The following is a 15,971-nucleotide window of genomic DNA, read 5'->3' as shown; positions in this document are numbered from 1 at the left end:
TCGTGACAACAAGTGACACCACGACGCTCCAGCCAGGAAGGGACACGCAGAGACAGTCGTGACAACAAGTGACACCACGACGCTCCAGCCAGGAAGGGACACGCAGAGACAGTCGTGACAACAAGTGACACCACGACGCTCCAGCCAGGAAGGGACACGCAGAGACAGTCGTGACAACAAGTGACACCACGACACTCCAGCCAGGAAGGGACACGCGGAGACAGTCGTGACAACAAGTGACACCACGACGCTCCAGCCAGGAAGGGACACGCAGAGACAGTCGTGACAACAAGTGACACCACGACACTCCAGCCAGGAAGGGACACGCAGAGACAGTCGTGACAACAAGTGACACCACGACACTCCAGCCAGGAAGGGACACGCAGAGACAGTCGTGACAAGTGACACCACGACGCTCCAGCCAGGAAGGGACACGCAGAGACAGTCGTGACAACAAGTGACACCACGACGCTCCAGCCAGGAAGGGACACGCGGAGACAGTCGTGACAACAAGTGACACCACGACACTCCAGCCAGGAAGGGACACGCGGAGACAGTCGTGACAACAAGTGACACCACGACGCTCCAGCCAGGAAGGGACACGCAGAGACAGTCGTGACAACAAGTGACACCACGACGCTCCAGCCAGGAAGGGACACGCAGAGACAGTCGTGACAACAAGTGACACCACAGCACTCCAGCCAGGAAGGGACACGCAGAGACAGTCGTGACAACAAGTGACACCACGACGCTCCAGCCAGGAAGGGACACGCAGAGACAGTCGTGACAACAAGTGACACCACGACGCTCCAGCCAGGAAGGGACACGCAGAGACAGTCGTGACAACAAGTGACACCACGACGCTCCAGCCAGGAAGGGACACGCAGAGACAGTCGTGACAACAAGTGACACCACGACACTCCAGCCAGGAAGGGACACGCGGAGACAGTCGTGACAACAAGTGACACCACGACACTCCAGCCAGGAAGGGACACGCGGAGACAGTCGTGACAACAAGTGACACCACAGCACTCCAGCCAGGAAGGGACACGCAGAGACAGTCGTGACAACAAGTGACACCACGACGCTCCAGCCAGGAAGGGACACGCGGAGACAGTCGTGACAACAAGTGACACCACAGCACTCCAGCCAGGAAGGGACACGCAGAGACAGTCGTGACAACAAGTGACACCACGACGCTCCAGCCAGGAAGGGACACGCAGAGACAGTCGTGACAACAAGTGACACCACGACGCTCCAGCCAGGAAGGGACACGCAGAGACAGTCGTGACAACAAGTGACACCACGACGCTCCAGCCAGGAAGGGACACGCGGAGACAGTCGTGACAACAAGTGACACCACGACACTCCAGCCAGGAAGGGACACGCGGAGACAGTCCTGACAACAAGTGACACCACGACACTCCAGCCAGGAAGGGACACGCGGAGACAGTCGTGACAACAAGTGACACCACAGCACTCCAGCCAGGAAGGGACACGCAGAGACAGTCGTGACAACAAGTGACACCACGACGCTCCAGCCAGGAAGGGACACGCAGAGACAGTCGTGACAACAAGTGACACCACGACACTCCAGCCAGGAAGGGACACGCAGAGACAGTCGTGACAACAAGTGACACCACGACGCTCCAGCCAGGAAGGGACACGCAGAGACAGTCGTGACAACAAGTGACACCACGACGCTCCAGCCAGGAAGGGACACGCAGAGACAGTCGTGACAACAAGTGACACCACGACGCTCCAGCCAGGAAGGGACACGCAGAGACAGTCGTGACAACAAGTGACACCACGATGCTCCAGCCAGGAAGGGACACACAGACAGGCCTGACAACACTGAGAGACCAGTGGAACTCAGCTCTAGAACGAGAGCCGCAGCTGAGGATGGCTGTGCTGTACGGTCACGAGCCGTTTTATACTTTACGGAGCACTCTCATGCTTTCTGTGTGGTGGAGAGAGCGTGGGTGGCTATGATAGCATAAGCTTTAACACAGAGCCACCATAAGAACAAACGAATGAAGAACACCAAAGACACAAGGTAATTACGAGCCCAAGAGGCAGAAAGGGCCACATGAACCAGAGACTACATCAGCCTGAGACCAGAAGAACTAGATGGTGGCCGGCTACCACTGATGACTGCCCTGACAGGAAACACAACAGAGAATCCCTGAGGGAGCAGGAGAACAGTGGGATGCAGACCTCAAATTCTTCTAAAAAGACCAGACTGAGACTAGAAGGACCCTGGAGGTCATGGTCCCCAGACCTTCTGTTGGCCCAAGACAGGAACCATTCCCAAAGCCAACTCTTCAGACATGGATTTTACTGGACTATGGGATAAACAATGATACTGGTGAAGAATGAACTTCGTGGATCAAGTAGACACATAAGACCATGTTGCCATCTCCTGTCTGAAGGTAAGATGAGAGGGCAGAGAGGGTCAAAAGCTGGCCAAAGGGACACAAAGAGAGAGAGTGGAGGGAAGGAGTGTGCTGTCTCCTTAGGGGGAGAGCAATTAGGAGTATATAACAGGCTGTGTATAAATTTTTGTATGAGAGACGGATTTGATTTGTAAACTTTCACTTACAGCACAATTAAAAAAAAATTACAAAAAAAAAAACCGAAATGACTGCCGTCAAGCTGACTCCAACTCCTGGTGCTTCACGTGTCAGGGCAGCACCACGCTCCCAGGGTTCTCAGCAGCTGAGCTGTCAGAAGTGGATCATCAGTGACCAGAACCAAAATCACACCTGCTGCCGTCGGTCCATTCCAACTCATAGCAACCCCATAGGACAGAGCAGAACTGCCCCACTGGGTTTCCAAGGAGTGACTGGTGGATTCCAACTGCCAACCTTTTAGTTAACAGCCGTAGCTCTTAACCACTGCACTATCATGGCTCCAGAGTTTCCATATTGTTGTTGTTCTTAGGTGCCGTCGAGTCAGTTCCGACTCATAGCGACCCTGTGCACAACAGAACAAAACACTGCCCGGCCCTGCGCCATCCTTACTATCATTGTTATCCTTGAGCTCATTGTTGCAGTCACTGTGTCAATCCATTTCGTTGAGGGTCTTCCTCTTTTCCGCTGACCCTGTACTCTGCCAAGCATGATGTCCTTCTCCAGGGACTGATCCCTGCTGATAACATGTCCAAAGTATGTGAGACGCAGTCTCGCCATCCTCGCTTCTAAGGAGCATTCTGGTTGTACTTCTTCCAAGACAGATTTGTTCGTTCTTTTGGCAGACCATGGTATATTCAATATTCTTCGCCAACACCACAATTCAAAGGCGTCAACTCTTCTTCGGTCTTCTTTATTCATTGTCCAGCTTTCACATGCATATGATGCGATTGAAAGTACCATGGCTTGGGTCAGGTGCACCTTAAGTCTTCAGGGTGACATCTTTGCTCTTCAACACTTTAAAGAGGTCCTTTGCAGCAGATTTGCCCAATACAATGTGTCTTTTGATTTCTTGACTGCTGCTTCCACGGCTGTTGATTGTGGATCCAAGTAAAAAGTAATCCTTGACAACTTCAATCTTCTCTCCGTTTATCATGATGGTGCTCATTGGTCCAGTTGTGAGGATTTTTGTTTTCTTTATCTTGAGGCGTAATCCATACTGAAGGCTGTGGTCCTTGATCATCAGTAAGTGCTTCAAGTCCTCTTCACTTTCAGCAAGCAAGGTTGTGTCATCTGCATAACGCAGGTTGTTAATGAGTCTTCCTCCAACCCTGATGCCCCATTCTTCTTCATATGGTCCAGCTTCTGGGATTATTTGCTCAGCATACAGATTGAATAAGTATGGTGAAAGGATACAACCCTGACGCACACCTCTCCTGAGAGCTACCATACAACCTAGGAATTCCACTCTTAGGTACCTACCCAAAAGACATAAAAACGTGTGCCCACACAGAAGCTCATACATCGGTGTGTGCTGCAGTGCTAGTCACAATGGCCAAAGGTGGAGACAACCCAGGTGTCCGACCACAGACGATGGGTAAGCACAGCGTGGTCCATCCACATGACGGGAGGCTGACTGCTCAGCCAGAGAGAAAGGCAGCTGCTACAGGTACGCGGATGAACCCTGAGAACATCACTCTCAGTGAGAGAAGCCAGACACAAAGGACCACGTACAGTATGATTCTGTCGACAGGAAATGTTCAGAAAAAACAAAGCACACAAAAAAGGAAAAAAGCGGGAAAAGAGAGAAAGCAGGAGAGCAGATCAGGGGTGGGTTAGGGCTGGGAGGGAGAGTAGGCAATGACTGCTAATGGGCACAGTGTTTCTTTTGGGGGTGACAGAAACGCTCTCAGATTGACTGGGGTGATGGCCGCACACCTCTGTGGACATACTAACACCCAGTGACTTGTACGGTTTAAACAAGTAAAGTGTATGGTATGCGAACTATATCTCAGTAAAGCTGTTACTACAAGAAAAACGGGGGAGCCCTCGTGGCACAGTGGTTAAGCACTCAGCTGCTAGCTGAAAGGTCAGAGGTTTGAACCCACCAGCCACTCTGCAGGAGAAAGACGTGGCACCCTGCTTCCATGAAGGTTACAGCCTTGGAAACCCAATAGGGCAGTTCTACTCTGTCCTTTGGGGTTGTTATGAGTCGGAACTGACTCAACGGCACACAATAACGTGTAACACTGAGTATGTGCCAGGCCTCGCATTAAGCATTTTACAAATATTAACTTACTTCATTCTAGAAGCCCCACAGGAGCGCTGGTGGCACAGTGGTTAAGCGCTTGGCTGCTCACCAGAAGGTCGGTGATTTGACCCCACTAGCTGCTCCTGAGAAAGACGTAGCAGTCTGCCTCCATAAAGATGACAGCTTTGGAAACCCTATGGGGCACTTCTACTCTGTCCTATAGGGTCACTAGGAGTCAGAATCAACTCAGCAACAGGTTTGGTTTGGAAGCGTGGAGAGACCTGAATTCAATTTGCAGTTCAGTCACTTCCATGATTTGGGGCCAATGAAAACATTGCCAAGTCTCAGTGTGTGCAGCTGAAAATGGAGCACCCAGTCAGGACTCTGAGGTGAGCCGTCCACTCCGTCAGCTGTTACTGAAGGTGGGGGAGCAGTTCAACTCGGGGGAACTGCAGGGAGGCCGCATGGCTGACAGACAGGCCCAGGACAGTGCTGAGGGGAGGGCGGGTGGTCCAGGGCACAGTAGGCCATGCCGGGGACACTGTCTTCATCCCGAGGGCCATGGAAAGGGACTGAAGGATCGTACAAGGGAAGTGACATGGTCAACTTTATCTTTAAAATTACTCTGGCTACTAAGTAGGACCACCGCCCATCTGTCAGTTTGTCATACTGTGGTGCCTAAGGTGTTGCTATGTTGGAAGCTTCGCCACCAGTATTTCAAATACCAGTAGGATCACCCACGGTGGATAAGTTGCAGCGGAGCCTCTAGACTAAGACAGACTAGGGAGAAAGCCTTGGCAATCTACTTTCAAAATGGAGCCTCTAGACTGAGACAGACTAGGGAGAAAGCCCTGGCAATCTACTTCCAAAAATCAGCCAATGAAAACCCTGTGGATCCAGTATAGCACTGGAGGATGAGCCCCTAGGATAAAAGATAACAATGGACCCAGGCAGATGGCAGGGGGCTGGACAGAGCGTCATTCTGTCGTGCGTGGCGTCACCGTGTGTCGGAACTGACTTGACATCAGCTAACAATAACAACAACTACGTGGAGAAAAAAATGGCAGGGAAGTAGAAAGGTGAGGTGGGGTGAGGGAGACCAAGTAACGCCTGGACAGTGTCTGCTGGTGGACACTGGGAATTACTCCCACTCGGTCCTTGTGACACTCTCTATGACAAAAAAAAACAGGCGGGGGGAAACTGAGGTCCAGCTGGGATAGCCCCCGCCTGAGCGGCAGCGTGCCCAGGAAACACAGCCAGGCCTCAGCCTCCCAAGCTGTAGCCTTGTCCCCGGCCTGCACGCACACGGCCGTGAGAGCAGAGCCGGCAGCCTGCACGGTGCAGCCTGGCGTCAGCGCGCCCTCACAGGAGGTCTCAGGGACACAGGAGGACCCCTCAGCTTGAATCCAAGGCATCACGGTGGTTCCCAAAACACAGTTTTGCTGGAGGATCGGAAGAGCAGGGGCTCTCCTTGCTCAGAGGTCTCACGGCCTTGTGCGCCTCGTATAAGCTTATAGTCCCTACAGGGGCTCTGGGTAGCAGCTGCCATCTCTGATTTCACAGCCATCTCCCTCCTCACCAAGGGAAGAAGGGGGTCAGACAGAGAAGGAGCCAGCTGGTGGGTGTACAGGGTCCCTCAAAACCACCAAGGGAAGGATCAGAAAGAGGAGGAGCCAGCTGGCAGGTGTACAGTGTCCCCCCAAAGTTCCCAAAGCTCACGTCCACCAGAACCTGTGAACGTGGCGTTGTTTGGAAATCAGGTTTTGGGGGATCTAATTAGTTAAGATATGGTCAACAGGGGGAGGGCAGGCCCCAATCCAATGACCAGTGTCCTCATAAAAAGCAAAAACACCCAAACCCACTGCCGTCGAGTTGATCCTGGCTCATAGCAACCCCACAGGGTTTCCCAAGCTGCAAATCTCTATAGAAGCAGACTGCCACATCTTCCTCTCATGGGGCCACTGTGGTTTTGAACCACCGACCTTTCGGTTAGCAGTCAATCATTTTAACCACTGCGCCACCAGGACTCCCGGTGTCCTTATACCCATTAGACCCACTGCTGTCAAGTTGATTCCAACTCATAACAACCCTATAGGAGAGAAAAGAACTGCCCCATAGACCTTCCAAGGAGTGCCTGATGGATTCGAACAGCTGGCCCTTTGGTTAGCAGCCATGGGTTTTAACCACTGTGCCACCAGGGTGTCCTTATAGTAGAGGGAAATTTGGACACAGAGACACATGGAGATGGAAGATGGCCATGTGAAAACAGAGACAGAGACTGGAGTGATGGTCTGTTAGGCAGGGAACACCAAACCAAGGATTGCAGGGAAGCCCCAGAGGCTGGAAGAGGCAGGGAGTCCTCCCCTAGGGCCTTCTGAGGGAGCACGACACTGCCGACAGCTCTCACACTTCCGGCCACCGGAGCCGGGGGTGAGTACGTTTCTGTGTGTTAAGCTCCCAGTTTCAGGCACTTGTCCCGGCAGCCCCGTGACCCTCAGACAGGTGGCACCAAGGTCACCACGTGGCGTCAGGTGGGGTGAGAGAAGCAACCAGAAGGCAGCCAAGTGCAGCAGTTGGGAGAAAACAAATACCCCCAGGGGCAGGAAAGGGGCCAAAAAGGACTTGGGTTTCAGGCAGGAACCTGAGCTGACGTGCAGGCAGGTGTCTGTCTAGGCAGATTCTCCAGCTCAAGGCTCTCAAGTGTCACAACCGACCCGGCCGAGTGGCAGTGCCGAGGCGGGGAGTGGGACGCACGCAGAGCACCAGCGTTTCTTGGATGCCTCTCAGTGACCCGCACCAGCCAGGTGCCTCTACCTGGGTCACTGTGTTTGCTCATCACAACCACCTTCAACTCATACAGACAAGGAAGTCGAGTCCCCCCACAGTCAGGCCGAGAAAGAGCTAGAAGCCACGTGACTGCGAAAACCCTCTGGGTCACCACAGTCTGGTGCACAGCCGACCCTGGGGATGGCAGGGAAGCCGAGTCCCCCCACAGTCAGGCCAAGAAAGAGCAAGAAGCCACGTGACTGCGAAAACCTTCTGGGTCACCACAGTCCAGTGCACAGCCAACCCTGGGGATGGCACAGGACCAGGCAGCATTTTGGTCCTGTGGTGCCTGGGGTCACCATGAGCTGGGGCCAACGTGACGGCAGCTAACAACAGCTGGAAACAACGAGAAGGGGTGTCTGTGCAACCCCGCGCAGCTCCAGCTGAGCCCTTCAACCATGTCGCCCCCCCTCCCCCCGCCAGTGCCATCGAGCCACACATGGCTCCCGACTTGGACTTACCTGTATAAGACACCTCCACGTCAGCCAGAGCCTTGAGTGTACTCTCATACGACACATCTTCAAACTCCTGGGCGCCCACCTGGTCATACACCAGCTTGGTCTTCTCCATGAGCTCCCTGGTCAACTCCTCGATCTGCTGGGTGCTCAGGTCCCAGCGCAGGTAGTTCACCACGGAGCACGGAGACACCACGTCCAGGACCTCGCCTGGGCAGGCTAGACAGGAGGGGACAAAGAAGAGCCTCACTGTGTCCATTCCAAGGCCAGAATTAGGGCCAAAGTGACTGGGGAGTGGGGGGAGTATAGCCCACTTCCCCACCAGGATCAGTAAGGTCAGGGCTTTGCGGGCGGTACACAGACAGACGGATCCTCTAGAGCTGGGCATGTCACCTGTGGTGACTCTGCCCCAGGTGACACTCAGCAATGTCTGGGGACATTTGTGGTTGTCTTGACTGGAGGCTGCTACTGGCATCTAGGGGGTAGAGACCAGGGATGCTGCTCAACACCCTACGGTGCACACGGCCCCAGCCCACGGAAGAATTTGGCCCCTACATCAGCAGGGCCGAGAGGGGAGAGACCCTGCACTATTTTTCTGTAAAAAACCGGAGCTCAGTCCCTGCTCACACCACACACCAGGATAAACTCCTGCTGGGCCAGCCAGTGTAAACCAGGGGGCCCTCCAGCTCCTGTGATTTCCCTCCTCTCCTCCCCATTCAGTGTGTGGATTTAAATGTGGGCGGTGTTTTAGGACAACAGTACGTCAGGTGATTATGGGATGCAGAGTCTCTTGGGGGTCAGTGGAATCCCCTAACCCAGGGCTTCTCACCAGGAGCAATTCTGTCCTCAGGGGACACTGCGCAACGTATCTGTGGTTGTCACCGCTGGGTGGGTGTTGCTGGCATTGAGTTGGTAAAAGCCAGGGATGCTGCTCAACACCCTACAGTGCACAGGACGGCCCCACCCCAGAAAAGAATCTAGCCATAAATGTTCACATAGCTGTTAAAAAACCTGCCCTACAGACGGTAAACACAGGTCCCAGGCAGCAGCACCCCGCAAAGACCCCCAGGTGTTTATAGAACAGGAGGCTCCAGAGCCAGTGTGGCACAGCTCAACTCTTGCATGCCAGAGAAGAAGAGGAAGGCACGGGGGTGCTTCCAGGAGAAGCCCCTTCTCCTGGCTCACTGCCTACACCCAGCTGAGAGGACACAACAGCCCCCACTCACCAACTCAACAAGTCGTTCAGGATCAGGTGGCCATCAAGATGTCCAGGGGCTTTGGAAGTGTAATTAGGGGCCTCATCCCCCCAGGGCCCCTGAGGAAGGGATGGACGGTTAAAGGGTGACTGGCTGGGTGAGGGTCAAGGCTGAGGGAACAACCTGTGTGAAGGCCTGGAAGTGAGACTTCTGGGGAAAGCCAGCATGGTTGAGCCAGAGGAGCTGACAAAACCACCTGGCAGAACCTGGGAAGGTGTGCGCAGTATAGGCCCGGGACTGGCACTCCTGTTCAGTAAGGGACCAGATACTTCGGGCTTTGCAGGCCACATCAGTCAGTCCCTGCCCTGTCTTATTAAAAACATTTTTAGCTCATGGGCTGTGCAAAGCCAGGTGGGCCACAGTCGGCCAGGCCTGGTGTGGACAGCGATGAAGGGTCTGAGCTCAGTGCACCGCAGAGCCCCGGCAGTGGGTGGGGAAGGCGGCGTGAGTACAGCATGCTAGCTAAGAGCAGCAGCTAGAGTCTGACTGCCCAAGTTTGGACCCCGCCTCTGCCACTTGCTAGCTCTGGAGTCACAGCAAGAAAACTCCCATCTGTAAAATGGGCATGGTTCACAACACAGGGCATAGAACTGTTGGAATCCAACGCAGGGATGAACACCTGGCACCTTGAACACCGCAAGGTTTCCAGTAACCAGGGACCAACTACCATCAAGTTGACTCCGACTCAGGGTGAGCCCACATGCGTCAACAGAACTGTGCTCCATAGGCTTTTCCATGGCTGGTTTTTTTGGAAGCATATCTCCAGGCCTTTCTTCCAAGGTGCCTCTGGGTAGACTCAAATCTCTAACCTTTCGGTTAGTAGCCAAGTGCATGTACAGTTCCCACCATCCAGGGACTCTAAAAACTCAGCCATTGAAAACCCCACGGAACACAGATTTACTTTGATGCACGTGGGGTCGCAATGAGTTAGAATTGACTCGGTGGCAACTGGTTTTTCAAGACACAGCTGTTATTATCTCAGCCCACAATCTTTTATCCAAAACCCCCTGGGGCCCACACTTAGATCAAGGCCAGAAACACTGAAATTCCCGAACGCCAAAACTTTAATACCACTAGCCTTATGGGGGAAAAAATGACAGAATTTACAACACGAGTAAGACAACTAAAATGAACAGCAAAGACATATAGGAATTGCTGCAGCTACCATCAATAGCTGAAAACTCACATAAGTAGAGAACCCAACCTTGAAATAACAAAACTGTTAATACCTCAGTCTTTCTGAGCAAAGGTCTCAAGCTTTATCTTGTGAATGATAAAAACAAATCATCAATAACTGATAACAATTATTGAAAAGCCAGTTACAGAAGCTAAAAAATTTCAAAAGAAATGAAAAAAGCTCACAAAACAGACTTTTTTTACTAGTAAAAAGAAACCAAGAAGATACTAAAGCTGAACCATTCTCAGAGATGTTCAACAACCCACTTTTTATCTCCTTTTGATAGATTTCTATAAAATTATCTACCCCTATACAAATTCCACAAATAATGTTGAATCACAATCTAAGCCAAGTGAATGTAAAAAACCATAACCGCAAACAGTTCCCCGATCCTGTGCTTCAAAAGCAAATGTATTGGACTATTTCGACAACACTATTCAAACAAGATTAGGAACCCGAGTGACAGGCTAACTGCACTGCTCTTAAAGTAACAACGGCTATGAAGGCTCCCAGGAAATCACTTTGTAAATGCTAAGGTCACTTTGACCCTAGGTGTTTTCCCCATTTACTCTTTATACAAATACTTGTTAAAAATAAAGTTCACGAAATTAAAAAAAAAAGTATTAGAAGATTTTAAAGAATAAAATTTTAGAAAGTAATGAATGAGTTAACAATAACTGAGAGGAACGTACTCCTTAGAACAATCAATCATACAAGATCAAAGGGCACTATCTGCCCAAAAGCACAGATTAGAAAGTAGGGAGGAGTAGAAAATCAGGACTAAAGAAAATGGGGAAATCAGGGCGGAAATGGGTATAGTGCTGACACACTGTGGCAATGAATCTAAGGTCACAAAACATTTTACCCACAAACTATGGAATGGAAACCATTGTACTCTGTAAACTTTCACCTAAAGCACACACACACACAAAAAAAGTTACTTCTAAGTTAAAAAAAAAGGGGGGGGCGGTGCTAGGCTGCTAACTGAGGTTGGTGATTTGAGCCCACTCCGCAGCCGCTCAGGAGAAAGTACTGGCAATCTGCTCCCCTAAAGATCACAGCCTAGGAAACCCTACGGGGCAGTTCTACTCTGTCACATGGGGTTGCCAGGAGTCGGAATCGACTGGACAGCGCCTAACAATAACAGGTCAATACAGGTGAGATTTTTCTGGCCACGTGCTGCAAACTTAGGAGAATACCCTTCTGTATGTAGAGTATTTGGGGTTTCAGAACTGCAGACAAGGGGCTGTGGATCTATATGAAATGTGGTAAATGGAGATCCCTGTGAGCTGGACGTGGCAAGAAGCTCCCAGAGGAGAAGGGGTCAGAAGAAGCTGCGCACATGCATTCATCCCATAACTATTCACGGATTGCCATCTATGCACAGGACCCTGAGCTGCAGACCAGCAGCAAACAAGGTGGACGACATTCCTGCCTTCCTAAATAACCGCAATTATCATCATCATCCTAGCAATCCGCTGGAGAAAGATGTGGAGAGTAGGACGAGGGTGTGGGAAGGCAAAAAAAAATTCAAGGATACCAGCAAAAACGCGGAAGTCCCTCAGCGGCGCAAACGGTTAAGCGCTCAACTAGTCAAAAGGTCGGCACTTCTCAGGAAAAAGCCCTAGTGATCTGCTCCGGTAAAGATGACACCCCGTGAAACCCCATGGGGCAGTTGTACCCTGTCACACGGAGTTGCCAAGAGTCAGAATTGACTCCACAGTACCCAGCAACAATCACGAAGGCTGGAGTCCCCGGGTGGAGCAAACGCCTAAGTGCTCAACTTCTAGCTGAAATGCTGGCGGTTGGAACCCACCCAGAGGTGCCCCAGAAGAAAGGCCTGGCGATCTGCTTCCAAAAGGTCACAAGAAGGCACTACACAACAACCTGGGTGGTTTTCCCCCATAAATCTGGTCATGTCACTCCTCTAATGAAAAGCCTCCCTCAGCGCCCCTGAGCCCTTCAAATAAAAAGCTCTGCCAACTTACTACCTTGCAGCCAAGCTGGCTTCTTGTTCTCCGAACAGGACACTCGTGTTCCCGCCTCCGGGCCTTTGCCCTCGCCCTCCCCCAGATCCTGGCAGGACAGTACCTTCTCCCCATTCAACCCTAGGCTCACACGTCACCTTCTCCGGGAAGCCTCCACGACCACCACCTGCCCGCCCGTCTCCACAAGGTTGCCCCGTTGGTTTTCATTTGCTCCCACAATCTGAAGCCCTCGCCCGCTCGGTCCCTTGTTTACCATCTGCCTCCGATCCAGGGGTCCGCAAGGACGGGGACCGGGTCTTCCACCACGGTGACCCCGGAGTCCACCCCAGGCCTGGCCAGTACTTGGCACCGTTTGCGGAATGAATGAAGCGCACGGAAAGCTGGCTCACTCATTCGGCAAGCGAGGGGGCGGGGGTCTCGGGCTCATGCCCTGCACTGGCCAGGGTCACTCTAGGGTCACTGGGCTCCGATCCGAGGCCCCAGTTGCGACCCCAGGAGGCTCAAGGGTCGAGGGGTCGCCCGGGGACGGGGAGCCGGAGCCGCGCTGCCGAGGGACGGCCGATACCTGCGGGCGGCTTCATGGCGGGCGGGTCCGCGCCGGCGGTTCCCTCGCTCCACCTGGTCCTCGTCTAGCTGCCTCGGACACCGCAGCGGCCGCCTGAGTTCACTCGGTCGCCGCCGCTGCTCCCAGACTGAGGTGCCCGCCGTCCGCCGTTCGCAAGGCATGCTGGAAGAGCGCGTGCGCGCCGAAGGCGGGACACTGACGCACGCCTGAGCCCCGCCCACACGTCCTGGCGGCAGGCCCCACGCGGACTCACGCCTAGCTTACGCCATGACCCTGCCAGCTCCTCATTGGATCTCAGAGGCGGGAGGGGCGGAGCCTCGGGCTCCACCCCCGGAGCCGCTGGCCGTGTCCATGGAAACCGCACGTGGGGGTGGAACCTCTGAGCGTCTGGCCATGAGGCTTTTTTGGCGGCAGCTCTTCACGTGCGCTTCCAGCGCCAGTATTTTTTTCTTTTTTTAAATAAGTTATTTGATTTTTGTTGTTGTTGGGAATATACATAGCAGAACATATACTAATTAAATAATTTCTACACATGCAATTCAGTAACGTAGGTTACATTCTTCAAGTTGTGCAACCATTCTCACCCTCCTTTTGGAAATTGTTCCTTCCCCATCAGTATAAACTCATTGCCCCCCTAAGGTTCCTACGTACTGTTTTGAGTTGCTGTTGTCAATTTGACTCCATATTGATAGCTCTTTTAAAGCCTAAAACTCAGTATTAATTTGTGCTTGTCTCCTTTCTAAGATGCCCTGGTGGCACAATGGTTAAGCACTCGGCTGGTAACTGAAAAGTCGCCAGTTCAAACCCACCAGCTGCTCTTTGGGAGAAAGATGTGGCAATGTGCTTCTGTGAAGATTATAGCTTTAAAAACTCTATAGAGCAGATCTACTCTACCCTCCGGGGTCACTGTGAGTCAGAATCAACTTGATAGCAATGGGTCTGATCCTTTCTAACTTATAACTGTGTATTCAGGTAGATTTACAAGTCTGCTCCCTCATGGAAGATCCTCACGTTTTTGTATGTTATTACACTGCCAGAAACCTACCCAGCTTCTAAAAAAGAAAAAGTTGCTGTCTAGTCCATTCCTACTTGTGGCAACCCCCTGTTTCAGAGTAGAGCTGCACCAGGCACCACGGAAAAAGCAAAATTACTAGAATTAAATGGCAAAAAAAAAAAAAAACCTACCCTTTTTATTCTGCAAAAGAAATGAAAGTAATCGAGGGTATTAATCACACCTACGATTTAAATAGGATAGAAGCCAATTGAGAGAACACTCTGGTAACTTTAGCCGGATGCTGGTGGTCAGTTGTCAGTCATCACAGAGAATTTCCCGTCACTCACTGTAATGAACTGAATCGTGTTCCTCAAAAATACGTGTTGCAGAGCCTAACCCCTATGCCTGTAGTTATAATCCCATTTGGCCATGGGTTTTCCTTGTCATGTTAGTGAGGCAGTGTTACTGTAGGAAATCCCTGATGGCACAGTGGTTAAGAGCACAGGCTGTTAACCAAAATGTTGGCAGTTCAAATCTACCAGCTTCTCCTTGGAAACTCTATAGGGCAGTTTTGCTCTGTTCTATAGGGTCGCTATGAGTCAGAATCAACCCAACGGCAAAGGTTTGTAGTAGTGTAGGGTGTGTATTAATCTCTTTTGAGACATAAAAGAGTAGATTAGTAAGCAAGCAACAAGCAAGCAGAGATGGGGGACCATAGATACCAGGCCACAGGAAGATCACCAAGGAATGGAGGGGCAGAAGCTATAATGAGACAATGAGCTTCCCCCAAAGCTGACAGAGAAAGCCTTCTATAGCCGACACCCTGAATTCACACTTCTAGCCTCCTAAACTGTGAGAAAATAAATCTGTTTGTTAAAGCCACTCACTTGTGGTATTTCTGTTATATCAGCGCTGGATAACAAAGATGCCACCCTCTCACTCTTTCAACTCCAGCCACAGTTTTTTTTTTTTTTTTTTAATCACTTGAGCCAAAAAAGAAACCAAACCCTTACCAGACAGTCAGAGTAGAACTGCTCCATAGGGTTTTCTTGGCTGTACTCTTTATGGAAGCAAATCGCTAGGCCTTTTTTTCTGCAGCTCCGCCGGGTAAGTTCAAACCACCAACTTTTGGATTAGTAGCCAAGCTGAAACCATTCTCGCCATCCGGGGACCTATATCTTGAGCACACGAAGCTTGATTCTAACTCATTCTTTGTCCCCCCACTTCCCTGTGATAAAAAAAAAAAAAACAGTGCCATTGAGTAGATTCCGACTCGTAGCAGCTCTATAAGACAGAGTAGAACTGCCCCATAGAGTTTCCAAGAAGCGCCTGGCAGATTCGAACTGCCAACCCATTGGTTAGCAGCCGTAGCACTTAACCACTATGCCACCAGGGTTCAAGAGGCAGCTGACCTAAAATAAAATGGCTGAACTAATCCTAAGACTCAATGTAACCTCTAACACAGAATCCACCTGCGTTGCTTAGGAACCAACACTATCTTTAAGGAAATGATTCTGTTTGAGGTCAGTATAAGAATGTGGATAAACAAACCTTATCAAAACTCTTTTGTGTTAGAGGTAGTGTTTAACAAACTGTTCCTGGAAGTGTGGTCATGCTATTGTTTTGTGACAGTCATGAGACCCCATCTGAGACCACCTATCTTGTTTGTAACTATGCCTTTTAGCCAATCAATGTATTCCAGCTGTATTAACGTAACCAATAATGTTAAAAATCATTCTTCGTTTTGTCCTGCCTTTGACAGACCTCAATCACTGTGTCTTAGTCAGCTAGTGCTGCTATAACAGAAATACCATAAGGGGATGGCTTTAACAAAGAGAAATTTATTCTCTCACAGTCTAGTAGGCTAGAAGTCCAAATTCAGGGTATCAGGTCTAGGAAAAGGGTTTTTCTCCCTGTGGGCTCCGAAGGAAGGTCCTTATCATTAATCTTCCTCTGGCCTAGGAGCTTCTCAGCTCAGGAACCCCGGGTCCAAAGGACGGGCTCTGATGTTGGAGCTGCTGTCTTGGTGGTATGAGGTCTCCTGTCTC

At 51.2% G+C, this 15,971-nt stretch overlaps 1 protein-coding gene across 2 annotated transcripts in view; it reads right to left on the bottom strand.

The window, feature by feature from the left end:
• THOP1 (thimet oligopeptidase 1) overlaps positions 1–13,062 on the bottom strand; it is a 38,821-nt gene extending 25,759 nt beyond the window's left edge. Inside the window, exons 1-2 of one of the 2 annotated variants that reach the window (XM_064280215.1) lie at positions 12,930–13,062; positions 7,950–8,162 (exon numbers count right to left, since the gene is read on the bottom strand). In XM_064280215.1, coding sequence (XP_064136285.1) covers positions 7,950–8,162; positions 12,930–12,945 — 229 coding nt within the window. In that variant the 5' untranslated portion in view covers positions 12,946–13,062. Of the gene's footprint in view, positions 1–7,949; positions 8,163–12,929 lie in introns of those variants that run through there. The other variant, XM_064280216.1, reaches the window with a different exon arrangement.
• Between the last annotated feature and the right edge of the window lie 2,909 nt (positions 13,063–15,971).

This window comes from Loxodonta africana, chromosome 3, assembly GCF_030014295.1.
Source record: "Loxodonta africana isolate mLoxAfr1 chromosome 3, mLoxAfr1.hap2, whole genome shotgun sequence".
Taxonomy (NCBI): Eukaryota; Metazoa; Chordata; class Mammalia; order Proboscidea; family Elephantidae; genus Loxodonta; species Loxodonta africana.
Note: the sequence above shows the minus strand (reverse complement) of the source record. Positions and strands in the feature narration are given on the sequence as shown.